The sequence below is a fragment of the Taudactylus pleione genome, unplaced genomic scaffold (assembly GCF_031769625.1).
Source record: "Taudactylus pleione unplaced genomic scaffold, aTauple2 ptg002751l, whole genome shotgun sequence".
In the NCBI taxonomy this organism is placed as follows: Eukaryota; Metazoa; Chordata; class Amphibia; order Anura; family Myobatrachidae; genus Taudactylus; species Taudactylus pleione.
In genome coordinates this window covers 1,386,980-1,401,873 of record NW_028287126.1, presented here as the reverse complement: position 1 = coordinate 1,401,873, position 14,894 = coordinate 1,386,980, and the positions used below count along the sequence as shown (strand labels likewise).

General features: G+C 47.7%; 1 protein-coding gene across 11 annotated transcripts in view; it reads left to right on the top strand.

The window, feature by feature from the left end:
• The window catches only part of UBR4 (ubiquitin protein ligase E3 component n-recognin 4), a 97,062-nt gene that overhangs the window by 14,384 nt on the left and 67,784 nt on the right, over positions 1–14,894 (top strand). For all 11 annotated transcript variants that reach the window (XM_088466286.1, XM_088466285.1, XM_088466282.1 and 8 more), the window contains exons 13-30: positions 1,398–1,538; positions 1,624–1,741; positions 3,731–3,915; positions 4,154–4,313; positions 4,392–4,477; positions 5,131–5,300; positions 6,194–6,476; positions 7,690–7,816; positions 8,046–8,125; positions 8,217–8,345; positions 8,531–8,713; positions 8,914–9,036; positions 9,238–9,577; positions 9,864–9,961; positions 10,137–10,294; positions 10,380–10,592; positions 10,679–10,780; positions 10,864–10,964. In XM_088466286.1, the coding sequence (XP_088322412.1) occupies positions 1,398–1,538; positions 1,624–1,741; positions 3,731–3,915; positions 4,154–4,313; positions 4,392–4,477; positions 5,131–5,300; positions 6,194–6,476; positions 7,690–7,816; positions 8,046–8,125; positions 8,217–8,345; positions 8,531–8,713; positions 8,914–9,036; positions 9,238–9,577; positions 9,864–9,961; positions 10,137–10,294; positions 10,380–10,592; positions 10,679–10,780; positions 10,864–10,964 (2,797 nt within the window). The remainder of the gene's footprint in view (positions 1–1,397; positions 1,539–1,623; positions 1,742–3,730; positions 3,916–4,153; positions 4,314–4,391; positions 4,478–5,130; positions 5,301–6,193; positions 6,477–7,689; positions 7,817–8,045; positions 8,126–8,216; positions 8,346–8,530; positions 8,714–8,913; positions 9,037–9,237; positions 9,578–9,863; positions 9,962–10,136; positions 10,295–10,379; positions 10,593–10,678; positions 10,781–10,863; positions 10,965–14,894) is intronic.

The following is a 14,894-nucleotide window of genomic DNA, read 5'->3' as shown; positions in this document are numbered from 1 at the left end:
GTATGTTTCCTGGGCTGTGTGTATGTTTCCTGGGCTGTGTGTATGTTTCCTGGGCTGTGTGTATGTTTCCTGGGCTGTGTGTTTGTTTCCTGGGCTGTGTGTTTGTTTCGTAGGCTGTGTGTTTGTTTCGTAGGCTGTATGTTTGTTTCGTTTTGTGTTCTTATTTGTGATTGATAGAAAATAAACAGTTGTTTTAATTCAATCAAGAAAATATCAGATTATTTAATAATAGCTTTCACTATGACTATGTTACTTAAGTACATACAGTATAGTGCAAGTAGTGTAGCTGAAAAAATAGAGCCAGTAAAAACATTCTGAAATCATTTGTTTTTCTTGACATCAGATTACTGATGTGTGACTGTTAGTAATGTGTGACTATTAGTAATGTATGGCTATTAGTGATGTATGACTATTAGTGATGTGTGGCTGTTAGTGATGTGTGGCTGTTAGTGATGTGTGACTGTTAGTGATTTGTGGCTGTTAGTGATGTGTGGCTGTTAGTGATGTGTGGCTGTTAGTGATGTGTGACTGTTAGTGATGTGTGACTGTTAGTGATGTGTGACTGTTAGTGATGTGTGACTGTTAGTGATGTGTGACTGTTAGTGATGTGTGACTGTTAGTGATGTGTGACTGTTAGTGATGTGTGACTGTTAGTGATGTGTGACTGTTAGTGATGTGTGACTGTTAGTGATGTGTGACTGTTAGTGATGTGTGACTGTTAGTGATGTGTGACTGTTAGTGATGTGTGACTATTAGTGATTGATGTATGACTGTTAGTAATGTGTGGCTGTTAGTAATGTGTGGCTGTTAGTGATGTAGGACTATTAGTGATGTAGGACTATTAGTGATGTAGGACTATTAGTGATGTAGGACTATTAGTGATGTAGGACTATTAGTGATGTAGGACTGTTAGTGATGTGTGACTGTTAGTGATGTGTGACTGTTAGTGATGTGTGACTGTTAGTGATGTGTGACTGTTAGTGATGTGTGACTGTTAGTGATGTGTGACTTAGTGATGTGTGACTTAGTAATGTGTGACTTAGTAATGTGTGACTTAGTAATGTATGACTGTTAGTGATGTGTGACTGTTAGTGATGTGTGACTGTTAGTGATGTGTGACTGTTAGTGATGTGTGACTGTTAGTGATGTGTGACTGTTAGTGATGTATGATTATTTTTTTAGAAAGGAAGCAAATTAAAAGTATTTGTTGTACAGTGTAATTGGCTAATGCCTGACCTTGTCTCTGACTGCCGTAACATGGTGCAGCGAGACCGCGCTGCCCCTGCTAAGATCACATGACCGCTTTTATCGCCCTTCTCTCACTACGCACGCACAGCCTCGTTCCATACTGTCCCTGCTTTACCCTCTATGCTGAGATCACACCTCGTCTCTTGCAGCAAACCTGGGACACAGACGGGCCCCTGGCTGAGCTCAGCATCGCAGCCCAGAGCACATCTATCCAGAGGATTCAGCGGCTCATTGACTCCGTTCCCCTGACAAACTTACTGTTCACCATTTTATCCACATCCTACCGCAAGGTGAGAGCAGTGCATTTCCTGGGATGTTTGGGGGAAGAGTCCCATGTACTAAAGGATTACATTGCCTCCCATCGCTCTCACGCAGGCCTGTGTCTTACAACGGCAGAGAAAGGGATCTGTGAGCAGCGATGCCAGCGCATCCACCGATTCCAACACCTACTATGAAGATGATTTCAGCAGCACAGAGGAAGACAGCAGCCAAGGTAGCTTCTACCCCCTACTCCTTCCATCTTTTATATACTACTCTGGGGGATCTATAACTATGCAGGCAGCCGGAGACGGGTATTTGTAGGTGTTTATCAATGCATGTTCCTACTAGTTTCTTAGTATTTGTGTGGGGCAGGATCACTGCCGCTATGAATTTTAAAGCTGTTGAAACTTATGCTGTTCTGGTTGGTCAGATTGTCCTGACATAGTTACACGCTCATTGTTTTAGTTATCTAAAGAATGTTTTTATTCTGCTTCTCCATCTGCAGAGGGGCAGTGACTTGTGTCTCACCCCTAGGAGGCAGGGCACTGTGAGACTATCCAGTCCTCCACCTCCCGGTATCCCCACTGCCGCTCGCTGAGTTCCTTGTACCCTGAATCGTGGGTGGGCTCAGGGTCTTTTGCCCCTTCTCATGCTGTTCATTTCACTCTATTGAAATACTCAGGCACCAGCTCCGTGTGTCCTTTCTTCGCCACTCCCACCTCTGGCACTGTCACGTGGTCCCTCGTCCGTTCAGGGCGAGGACAACTACAGGCCGCGCTGTCGGTCACACTAATGCTGTTGAAAAGATGTTAAGGCGCTAATAAAACAAAACTGCTATGAACTAGGTGAATGTAGCAATTACATCCCTAACATTCATAAGTCCTTAAGCATCACTTCGTCATAGAGTGGATGACTACAATAATAATAGTGCTGTATCTTATAATGTGTGTGAGATATACTATAGTCCCCTTTCAGAAGTTTGTTATACAATTAACATCTTAGTTTGGTACAGTCGGCGTGAATATTGCTACAATCGCCATTATTAACAGACTGAAATAGTTTGACCTCTGCAGCTTCCATGGCGTTCCTTGGGCTCCGCTTCATAGTGTGTTCCTACCCCAGGAGCTGCCTTCCCTCATTATTACCAACCTATGGCCCATTCTGCTGCACCACATTCACAGTGCTCTTTGTTTGATGCACAAATCTCTTGGCCACTACCATTTGTCTTCCTTACAGGGTGGGTGGGTCAGTCCTGTATGACGGCATGGCGACGACCCTGGGTGCCAGTCTCCTGGCATGGGGGAGGCAGTCTTCCTTCATCACAATGCCTAGATTACAGCTCAGTGTGCTAAATTGTGTCCTGAACATTGGTATCTTTCTCCACTGAGTTCTGCCTTGTTACTTTCTCCATCACTGTAGGGCCCACACACCATGGAATAGGTCTGTACTATTCCACTGGTTTGTGTTTTACTCTTCCCTGGGCTAGTTATGGGGGAACGAGTGTTGTCGGGTTTTGTTGTTTTCCAATGCCCGGCCTCCTAGGGATGAATCTAAGCCCACCATCTGTGTCCCCTACAGTCCCAGACCAAGGGATTTAGGACCTTATTCAGAGGCAGCCGTACGGTCTACAACCGCACGGCCGCCTCGATGTTTTGCCAGTGCGCATGCGCACGAGGGAGCCTGAGGGGGCGAGCTGTCGATGTTGATTGACAGCTCGCCCCATTTGGAAGGCGGGCCAGGGGGGGTGGCAGCCCAAACGGAGGCGTTCCCATGGGAACGCCTACCGTTTGGGGGAGGCCCCACTGACATCACTAGTGATGTCAGTGGAGAGCTTCCGGCTCTGACAGAGCCAGAAGCTCTCCGGGGCTTACGACAAGTGAAACCCTACCCTAGGGTCTCGTCGTAAGCCCCGATGGTCTCTGACCATCGCGACCATCACCCAAGCGGTCGTTAGAGCTGTGGGTGTTAACCCACAGCCTAACGACCGCAACAGAGGCGGGCGGTCAGGATGCAAGTGGCCGCCCAGTTTCTGAGCGACCGCTTGCATCCTCCGACCGCCTCTGAATGAGGCCCTTAATGGTAACTATAAAATTCCACCTTTAATTTTTACATTGGTTTGTTCTTGTTACAGTCTATAGTATTTCATGGTTAAAGGAGGCTTGTGTGCGGAATGTATAGGTCATTGTTGGCATGAACTTGTAATTCTGCTATTCCCCTGCAGATGATGACAGCGAGCCTATCCTGGGGCAGTGGTTCGAAGAGACTATCTCCCCAACTAAAGAGAAGGTACCACCTCCGCCCCCACCACCACCTCCTCTCGAGAGTTCCCCTAGAGCCAAAAGTCCGAGCAAACAGCACCCTGCTGGGAATGGCAATATCCTGGCCAGTCGCAAGGACCCAGAACTGGTATGAATGGTCTCATAACCTTTCCATCAGCAATGGTGCCTGTAGCCTGCACCAGGATCCTCTGCGTGATTCTGATTCCTTAATTTAGTCTGTGGTAACATCAAAGCTTGCGATCTCCTATTTACGCTACAAGACTGTCTGGATATTACACATATATGCACTATTCTGCTCTCTTAGACCTCTCAGAGTGCTCGTAGGCCTGTGGACGTATAACATGGCCTCTCTGTGTTTCCTCCAGTTTCTCAGTCTCGCGTCCAACACGTTGAACTTTATCACCAGCTGCATGCTGAACTCCCGCAGTAATTTCATCCGCAACTACCTGAGCGTCTCGCTGACCGAGCAGCACATGGCCACGCTGGCCTGCATCATCAAAGACGTGGATAAGGACGGCCTGAAAGGTGAGTGCTCATAAGAGGGAGCATCGCTTGCCCCGTAGGCGTGTTGGGTTTCTTACACGCGCGCAATTTGTCTCGTAGGCTCATCCGATGAGGACTTCGCTGTCGCTCTGTACCAGTTTAATCACTGTTTGGTGACCTCTGATCTCCAGTCTCCTACACTACAGGTAATCTCATGGGTTTGTCTGCACCGTGAATGGTAACCGCTACTAACTGGTACTTTAGCTTGTTACTTTACCCCAGTGAGTGATGCATTCCTGGTGTCTCTTTAATGATCTTTCCTGTCATTGATACTAATGAAGGTTCCTTGTAGGAAGCTAACAAGAGATCACAAGACCTTATCACAGAGCCGGGTGCTCGCTGTGTAGATGAGGCTGTAGCACAGGCCTGGCCAACCTGTGGCTCTCCAGCTGTTGTGAAACTACACATCCCAGCTTGCCCTGCCACAGTTTTAGCATTCCCTAAATAGCAAAGCTTTTGCAGGGCATGCTGGGACTTGTAGTTTCACAACAGCTGGAGAGCCACAGGTTGGCCAGGCCTTCTGTAGCACATAAAGCATTATGCTCTGTCCGAGCCCTGGCTGCACACTGATCCCTTTCATTCTCTGCTGTATTTTCAAACGTTGGGGGTGTTTTGGCGCAGGGCGTATGCAGCTACAGAGAAGGACTGTTAATGCCTATGAAGGGAGAAGTGTTACTTTGGGGGTCCATGTGTGGGAGTTAGTACGTGGTTCAGCATAGGGCGTTTAGGTCGGATTATTTTCTTTTTCCTGCAGATTATTGTTTTTTTAAAAAATGTTATTTCTTTTCTTGCCTGGCAGAGCGCCCTCCTGCAGCAGCTCGGCATCGCCCCCCTGAGCGAGGGCCCGTGGCCCCTTTACATACACCCCCAAAGTCTTTCTGTGCTGTCCCGTCTTCTCTTGCTCTGGCAGCACAAAGCCAGCATCCAGGGAGAGCCGGATATCGCGGAATGTCTCCGCGTCTGGGAGAGGTAAGCGCTGCTCTGGGCAAGAGCCCCAGCTCCATTCGCATTGTAACTGTCTGACGAGCGACACCCCAAATAACACAGACACCCCAACACCAGCAGCCTTTTTAAAGTGAGAAGACGCAGGAGACCTATGTCTATACGTTATTCTGCGGGATGCAGTTGAATTGATCAAAGACCAACATGGCAACGCACAGAGCGTTGCTTAATGACGCACATCGTACTATGATTTAGTAAACGGCAATATATAAAGCCCTTAGGGGTATATTTACTATTGTGAGAGTTGTTAGAAGTGGAGATGTTGCCCATAGCAACCAATCAGATTCTAGCTATTATCTTCTAGAAGGTGCTAGTCAAATGTTAAGTAGAACCTGGTTGCTATGGGCAACATCTCCATTCTAAAAACTCACTTTAGTAAATATACCGCTTAGAATTAACCTGGTGCCTATTATTACTAATATAAGATTATAAATGGGGAAAAACATGAAACATCACAACAAGTGCTGATCATCCAGTAGTTTGGAAAGGGGCAATTGTATGGGAATTAAAGTCACTATATTGTAAGGATGTTGGCAATAATAATGGTTTCTTGAATAGAGGTGAAGAGTTACATAATGAGCCCTTTTGTTCGGTAGTATGACAGCGCTACTGACCCCAGAACCATTAATAGCCGATTACTTTTACATCTAGATATTATTGTTGTTATACGTTTATGTAGATGACGCCAGTACTCTTCCCACTCTCCCGTCCTGTAATAGAGACTGTGTCAGTGGATCTGTTGTCTCTGAGACGTGTAGTGTTAGCTAAGTAACCTTTATAACGAGTATCCCCTTGCGGCAGACTTTCTGCCTGGACTTGAATATACCAGTCCTGGTTTACATGTCTTTGCTCTTCCTCAGATTTGTTGGGACCCTCAAACAGAACATCCTGCAGGGGGTGGTCCCAGGGGACATAGAAGACGTCAATGTGGATCACCTGCAGCTGCTTCTCTTGATCTTCCACAATTTATCAGACAGTGGGCGCCAGACCATCCTGTTACTGGTTATACAGACTCTGCAGGACCTGGCCAGTAACCTAGACTCCCAGCTGCCAGCAGTGCCCCTCCTGCTTGCAAGGCTGCTACTTGTTTTTGACTACCTCCTGCACCAGTATTCCAAGCCCCCACTCTACCTGTTTGAGCAGGTAAATAGAGAAACATAAGAATGTTACTACTTACCGGTCTTGTCTCATGGAGTCCGTTATGGTACTATAATGACCCAGATATGAGGGAAATAGACACAGAAATGTTTGTTGCTCCTGGTACTGTCTGATCATAGTATAATGGAGATATCATCTCTCTTATATATAGTGTTATACGGTACTGTATGATCATAGTATAAGGGAGATATCATCTCTCCTATATATAGTGTTATACGGTACTGTATGATCATAGTATAAGGGAGATATCATCCCTCCTATATATTGTTATAAGGTACTGTATGATCATAGTATAATGGAGATATCATCCCTCCTATTTATTGTGTTATATGGTACTGTATGATCATAGTATAATGGAGATATCATCCCTCCTATATATTGTGTTATATGGTACTGTATGATCATAGTATAATGGAGATATCATCCCTACTATATATAGTGTTATATGGTACTGTCTGATCATAGTATAATGGAGATATCATCCCTCCTATAGATTGTGTTATATGGTACTGTATGATCATAGTATAATGGAGATATCATCCCTCCTATATATTGTGTTATATGGTACTGTCTGATCATAGTATAATGGAGATATCATCCCTCCTATAGATTGTGTTATATGGTACTGTCTGATGATAGTATAATGGAGATATCATCCCTCCTATATATTGTGTTATATGGTACTGTCTGATCATCGTATAATGGAGATATCATCCCTCCTATAGATTGTGTTATACGGTACTGTCTGATCATAGTATAATGGAGATATCATCCCTCCTATAGATTGTGTTATATGGTACTGTCTGATCATAGTATAATGGAGATATTATCCCTCCTATATATTGTGTTATACGGTACTGTCTGATCATAGTATAATGGAGATATCATCCTCCTATATATTGTGTTATACGGTACTGTCTGATCATAGTATAATGGAGATTGTTATATAGTACTGTCTGATCATAGAATAAGGGAGATATCATCCCTCCTATATATTGTGTTACACAGTACTGTGTGATCATAGTATAAGGGAGATATCATCCCTCCTATAGATTGTTATATAGTACTGTCTGATCATAGTATAAGGGAGATATCATCCCTCCTTTAGATTGTGTTATATAATACTGTGTGATCATAGTATAAGGGAGATATCATCCCTCCTATAGATTGTTATATAGTACTGTCTGATCTCTTCCAGGTACAGTATAATCTGCTAACCCCTCCACTTGGCTCCGGGGCGTCACAGGAAGGGACTTGTCGCACCTCAGCTGTGTATTATGGGTTTAAAGAAGTGGAAGAAAATTGGGCCAAACATTGCACAGCCGGTGAGAAAATGGTGCGGAGAGATATCTGTGTAATACATAGCAAGAAGATCCCTCGTTCCTTATTATTCTCAGCATTCTCCATAATAATGGAGGCTATATGTTACTATAGAAAGAGATGCCCACTACCTGCATGTCTCTACCTCCTGCTGGCCTGGTTTATTAGTTACTGGGACATGGGACATATTCATTGCAAACCCTGAGTACATGCTGTGTCTGTCTTCTGTCTCAGATGCTGCTCCACAGCCCCGATTCTACAGCATCCTCTCCCAGGAAGCCTCTGAAGATGACCTACATAGGCTTGATAGTGAAGTAAGATCTTCTGGTTCACCAGTTGCCATCACTGGACACATTGCGTAGGTCCATGATGGAGCAGTCATTACCTGCTGTCTCTCTCCTCCAGGTATGTGAGGTCCTCTTCTCCCGAGCATTGAAGTACGATGACTTGTACACGGCCCTCATCTCGTTACTGGCTGCCGGATCCCAGTTTGATACAGTTCGGAGAAACGAGAACAAGAGCATCACGGCCCTGGTGAGACCTCCAGAAGATGTTCCAGCTTGTCCACATCTGTCAGATCAGGGCTGTTTTTGGTCTTTTATTTCCTCTCCTCTCCTTTCCTTATCGCAAACAAAAAACGTCTGTGTGTGTTTTGTTGTGTTATATCACTGTGCAGGTTTCAGGTTGGATATGAAATGTCTCATTCTCTCCCCCTGTAGGAGGCATGTGCTCTTCAGTATCACTTCCTTATTCTGTGGAGGATTCTGGGAATATTGCCTCCTTCCATGCACTACATGAATCAGCTGTCCCTGAATGTATCCGGGCCTAGCGAATGCGAAATCTTGCACACTCTGCGCTGGGCATCACGACTCAAAGTACCCTCTTACCAGCTGTGGATCAAGGTATGGAGGCTGGTGCCTACTCGGGCAGAATGCGAGGGCGACTCATGTTGGGAGGGGGTTTCAGCGGTAGCATCGGCATAGAACTGTTGTCTTAGCGCCTAGTCTTCATGTCCGCTATATGGACTTGGGGAGAGTGACAGTACAAAATGGCGGCCATCTATCTGCTAGACCTGAAAATGTGATTGATCATCTTTGTGTAGGACCATCTTGTGAAGCAGGGAATGAAGCCTGAGCAAGCCGCCTCTCTGGCGGAACAAACCTCAGCCAAATGCAACTCTATAACCTACGACGTGGAGGTGGCAGAAGAGTACATCGCCCAGCAGGTGCGTGCAGCTGGCATCATTGTGCACTGTTTGCCATTTTTAAAAGCATTGAATATCCGCTTTCTACTGTGATCTATAACCCAACCTCTTCAGTCATATGAAGTGTCCCCAGGTGTCCTCTTTTAGGGAACGGAAACCTCATTCACACGATTTAACTCCATAATTATTATCTCTGACGTCTCCATTATGTATTTGTTCTAGATCTCCACTTACTGCTGCTCTAACGGGTACACGTTCGAGCAGCTGCGCAAGGGACCTAACCTGCAGTGCATTTATACTTTGGACGCAGTGATCTGCAAGGTGCAAGTGTCTCTGGACGAGCATTTCTCCAAACTGTCAGCGGAGACTGACCCGCAGAAATCCTCGCAGGTGGCTAAGAACCTCCTGCCGGCTGCGTTGCAGCTGCTGGATATGTACGCCTCCATGGGCCGCTGTTACCTGCTCCGGAGCCTGCCCGAGGAAGGGTCCGATGAGACCAAGCTGCAGGGCTACGGGGCTGTGTTGGCCATCGGCTCTGCCCGCTGCAAAGCCAACACACTGGGTAAGATGAATGGCGTGTGTCAGGGGCCTTAGTGTTGAATGGAAGGGTCTAGGGTTAGGGGTAGGTCTGATTCTGTATCAGCCATTGTGAGAATTTGGATTGGGCTTCAGCTCTACAAGATCAGTCTGTGTAAGAGAAACTGCTCCTTGCTGCCAATACAGCTCCAGTGACTGCATTACTTAGTAACTCCTTAAAGAGACAACAGGCCGTTTTATTGTGTTATCCTCTGTATTGAGGTGGTTTCGGTTCTCCATTAATTACCAGGGATTTCTCTATCTCACGTTAGGTCCGGTCTTGATTCAGAACCTTCCTACCGCTGTACAGACCTTATGTGAATCTTGGAACAATATCCACACCAATGAGTTCCCCAGTATTGGATCATGGGTGAGTGCTGGTGACTCAGAATGAGGGTGTATGGACGATGCGTGCACCAGGCCGCTGTACCGCCAACAAGTAATCTTCATTCGGTGGATTTATGCTGGTAGCAGGATACATGTTAGGATGAAATGGGATCGTCTGTAAACGGAACAAAAGCTGTATGACCTCTTCTGTCTTTCAGCGCAATGCCTTTGCCAATGATACTATTCCTTCAGAGAGCTACATCGGAGCAGTGCAGGCGGCTCACCTGGGGACCCTGTGCAGCCCCAGCCTCTCTCTCGCAGCCTCACTAAAGCATGTTCTGTTGTCCCTGGTCAGGCTGACTGGTGACCTCATTGTGTAGGTTCTGCTGAACGTCACCCTTCTGTCCTCTTGGTGCCTGTTGAAGGTCACTGATGATTATTATTACACCCTAACAATACAGGTGGTGCCCAGAAGACCTGAACACCCGCCAGTTAATCCAGTCACTGCTTTTCCTGCTGCTGGAGAGTAGCACAGAGAGCGTGGCGGAGCTGTGCAGCACGTCCCTAGAGAGAGTCCTCGGACCCGCTGAGTCTGATGACTTCCTGTCCCGGGTGTACGAGAAGCTGATCACCGGATGCTACAATATCCTCGCCCACCACTCCGACCCTAGCAGGTCAGTCACCGTATGTATGTTCTAGAATGGGATGTAACGAGGAGCTTCTTCTGTAAGACCACTCACTGTGCTGTCGTCTTTCACAGCGGGCTGGATGAGTCCATCCTGGAGGAATGTCTGCAGTTCCTGGAGAAACAACTGGAGACTAGCCAGACCCGCAAAGCCATGGAAGAGTTCTTTACCGAGAGGTATGTTTTATAGGTGTCATCGTAGTGTCAGTAGAACCTGGTGGACTGACTAACCAACTTATATTGACTTTGTCTCCGTACAGTGGGGAACTGGTACAGATTATGATGGCCACTGCAAATGAATCCCTCTCCGCCAAGTTCTGTAACAGAGTCCTCAAGTTGTTTACAAAACTCTTCCAGCTAAGTGAGTAATGCCCGTTGTTGTGTAGGTGATGCCTATAGCGGAGTAAAGTGCAGCATTGCAAAGCAGCGGCCCAGTTTGCGGAATGTGTTGAGCCTCTGCTGTTCTGTACTTTGGCTAATTTTATAGGCATAATAAAGGGTTCACTATTGTTAAAGGGCACCTGTCAGCTACAGTGTGAGCAGCCATTTTGTAGATTGAAAAAGGGGTTCATGGGAATGCCACTCAAAACATTTTGTTGACTGAGCTAATCTTGAGAATGTTTTCTAGAACTCTGGGCCTAATTCAGACCTGCTAGCGAGTGCTGAGCACTCGCAAGCGGGTCGATGTTAGCCCAGTGCGCATGCGCACGAGGGAGCCGGCTCCGTTGTGCGCATGCGCGAGACCCAAATAGCGACGGCCAAGCCGTCACTGTGGGTCTCGCTACAAAGGGGGCGTGCTGTCGATGGTGAGTGACAGCACGCCCCCTTTGGTGGGCGTGCCGGGGGAGTTGCTGCCCATGGGAACGTCTACCGTCTGGGGCTGGCCCCACTGACATCACAAGTGATGTCAATGGGAGTGCTCTCGGCTCTGATAGAGCCGAAAGCACTCCAGGGCTTGCGGCAGCGAGACCCTACCACAAGGGTCTCGTCGCAAGCAAGATTGTCTTGACCATCGCGACCATCTTTTTGGCCGCTTGCTATGGCTGTGGTCACCCACAGCTATGCGAGCGGCCAGGAGGCCGCTCTAAAATTAGGAAGGACGGCCCTGATTCAGAGCGAGCGCTCTGTCAGAGTGTCCGGCTCTGAATCAGGGCCTCTGGGCTTAATTCAGAGCCGCTCGTAAGCAGCCGCTCGTTCGCTCTGACCGATGTTCGCACATCTGCGCATGCGTACGGATTGTAATACGCATGCGCGAACCAGTCAGTGCGGCCGAAAATTGTGTGCTCGCAAAATAGCGAATGCCTGCTAATTTGAGTGACAGAATGAGGCGTTTGTGGGTGGTAACAGGGGAAGGTGCTTGAAAACGGGGAGTGGAGATCCGAACGCAGGCGTGCCAAAAGGTCAAAACGGGCGTTTTAAGGGTGTGCATAATTAACAAAGCAGCGTCATCGACCACGTCAGTGGGGTGTCTTTTAGCCGGAACTGCTCGCATGATTGCGGAAGGAAAATCCAACCACAAGAATAGCGAGCAGTTCATTCGCCTTTCGATGTACTCGATTAATCTCATAAATAGCGGACATGACATATGATGCGAGCGGCCAGGGGGCGTTTTTTCAAAATTACGACCGCATGTTTTGTTCGCTCATTCAGACATAGAGGCTTCAACAGACCGCAAAAAGCGAACGGTCAATTTAAATATCTGGCCCCTTTTTCTGTATGAGCGAGCGCAAATAGCGTCCGGCTCTGAATCAGACCCTCTGTTTCTCGGTCATGTCACTGGTACCTATTTCATTGTTGGGGTATTTCTCTCATAAGAGCCTATGTATCAAGCCATTTCTTCAGGGTCCATAGGGCTCCACAGGGGTAACAATGGGGTGTAGGTAGGACCTGGAGGACCGGACATCGGCAGCAAAGCTTTTCAATCCCAGGATGCTCTGGTCCTTCCCCCCTATACCCCGCCCACAGCCTGAGGGCACTTCAGTTTCGTTGATGTCCGGCAGGAGCTGGACCACAATTATATCATTAAGCAGCCCAAGCTTTTATTTTAATTATTATTATTTTCTATTTTTACTATAACGTGCAAGCAGTACCAGACTGTCCTCCGGACGTCTGTGCTGAGCGCCATGACACCAAGCCTGTGCTAGGTACTCCCGGTGGGACTAGCTAGCAGGTTCCCCGGACTCCAGACTGCAGCCTGGAATTCAAGGGTCAGGTAAGGCGGGGACCCGCATTTTTGCGCAGTCTTACCTCTGGTCTCAAGAGACAGACCAGAGGCGCTGATGTGGACACTGGTGTGCCCACAAATCCACTAGACCACCGGGGCATATAATACACTGGCGCAGGGCATATGTAAGGAGGCCAGGGGACCTGGTGGTTAATGTCAGCATAGGGGAGAAGGCGCTCTCCCTGCAGCCCCTCCCCCAGCCCAGGGCGCCATTCCACTGCGGTCCTGGTGTTCCCTGGGCTGCTGCTCCCTCATCCCTCCGCCCTCTCAGAGACGCGCGGCAGCCATTTTTTTTTTTTGCAAGCAGGTCTCCGGGAACGCTGGGTCCAGTCTTCCTGTATACCTCTCCCACGGGCCAGGTCGTACAGCGCTATATCCTACCAGCCGCTGCGGTCTGTGTAGTTGGTTGGTAGTGCCCATGGCAGATATATACAGTGTTTTTCTGCGTTTGTATGTGACTTGTGCTAGCGCTAATCCCTACTTTCTATACTGTACAGCTTATACCTTTCCCTTTATTCTACTATTCTCTGACATACTAAGGTGTAAGTTCATTGTACCTCACATCTCCCAGATACTTGTGAGTGCTGTCACATACTTTATAATGCGGTTGCACGCAACACTGTGCCATATTATCCAGGGTGTTCACTGCACTCTATCATACTGTGTATGCTGCTCCTCCTACTCTGGTGTCTTGTAAGTCCAGCTCAGCGGGCTTAGTCACAGAGGACCTCATTCAGGATGGTCTATGTATTGTTACACAGCCCCAGGCCCCTCAGCCCCGGCGTCTCTCCCTCAGGACCCACCCTGGGCTGCCTTTACACAAATGCTGGCAAAACTTGTGGACCAAGTAGCAGTCCCTGTGGTAGCTCCCCCTATGGGATGGCCACAGCAGGTACTCCCTGCAAATCCTTTTCCTCCCCCATGGGTAGACGTACTATCTACCTCAGTACAGAGTTTGGCTAATACCTCTATGGTTTTTCAGTGATTCTTTGGCATATGCCTGGTAAAAAGTTTCAAACGGTTCAGTTCCATTTACCCTCTTCCAGCTACTGATTGTACTAAATGGGAAGTTCCCCCAGCAGTGGATTCTCATGTAACACGTCTGGTTAAAAATGCCACCCATTCATACTGCAACCTCCTTGAAGAAGACCACAGATAGACGTATAGAAGCTTGTCATATATCTATATATTCTTACAGGAGCTATTACTCGTCCTGCTAGGGCTACGGCCTAGGTGGCAAAAGCCATTTAGAGTTGGGCAGAGGCCCGATAAGAAACTTTTCCCCTGATGCTTGGAGGGAACAGCTGTCCTACGTATCTCACAATAGAGATGCAGCCTCCTACTTGGGTGAAGCAGCTATGGAAACTGCTCTCCTGGCCTCCAGGGTATCTGCCACTTCAGTAGTGGGCCGCCGTATTCTTTGGCTACGTTTCTGGAAAGCAGATTCAGAATCAAAATGGGCTCTAGAATCTCTGCCTTATGCAGGAGACATCCTATTTGGACCAGAATTGGATAAAATTGTGACTACTTTGGCGACTAACAAGACGGCATTCCTGCTCTCTGCATATAATACAAAGCCTCGGACATCCTTTCGGTCCTTTTGCCCTCAAGAAAAAGCCAAGGGTCAGTCCTTTCCACGACAGCAGACATCAGCCAAGGCCTCCAAGCCTAGGGCCAAACAGGCCTGGACTACTAGATGGCTACCTGCCAAGTCTGAGGACAAGTCTGCAGCCTGACTGGGTGGACCTCTCCCTGGGGGCTCCCATGGTGGGAGGCCAACCTCTTCATTTCACCCAAGTTTGGCATCAAACCACGTCGGATGCCTGGGTAAGGGAAGTGGTCCCCCACGGATACGCCCTCTCACTCCTGAGGAAACCCTTTCCCCCCCCCCCCCCCAGCAGTGCTTTTGCACAGGGCCTCCATCGGACCCAACCAGGGACTTGCTGCTTCAAAAAGCCAGTCAGACTTTACTGATTTCAGGAGTAATAATTTGGGTCCTCTCCTCACAACGGGGCAAGGGCTATTTTTCTACCCTTTTTCTTAGTTCAGAAGCCCAATGGCTCTCAT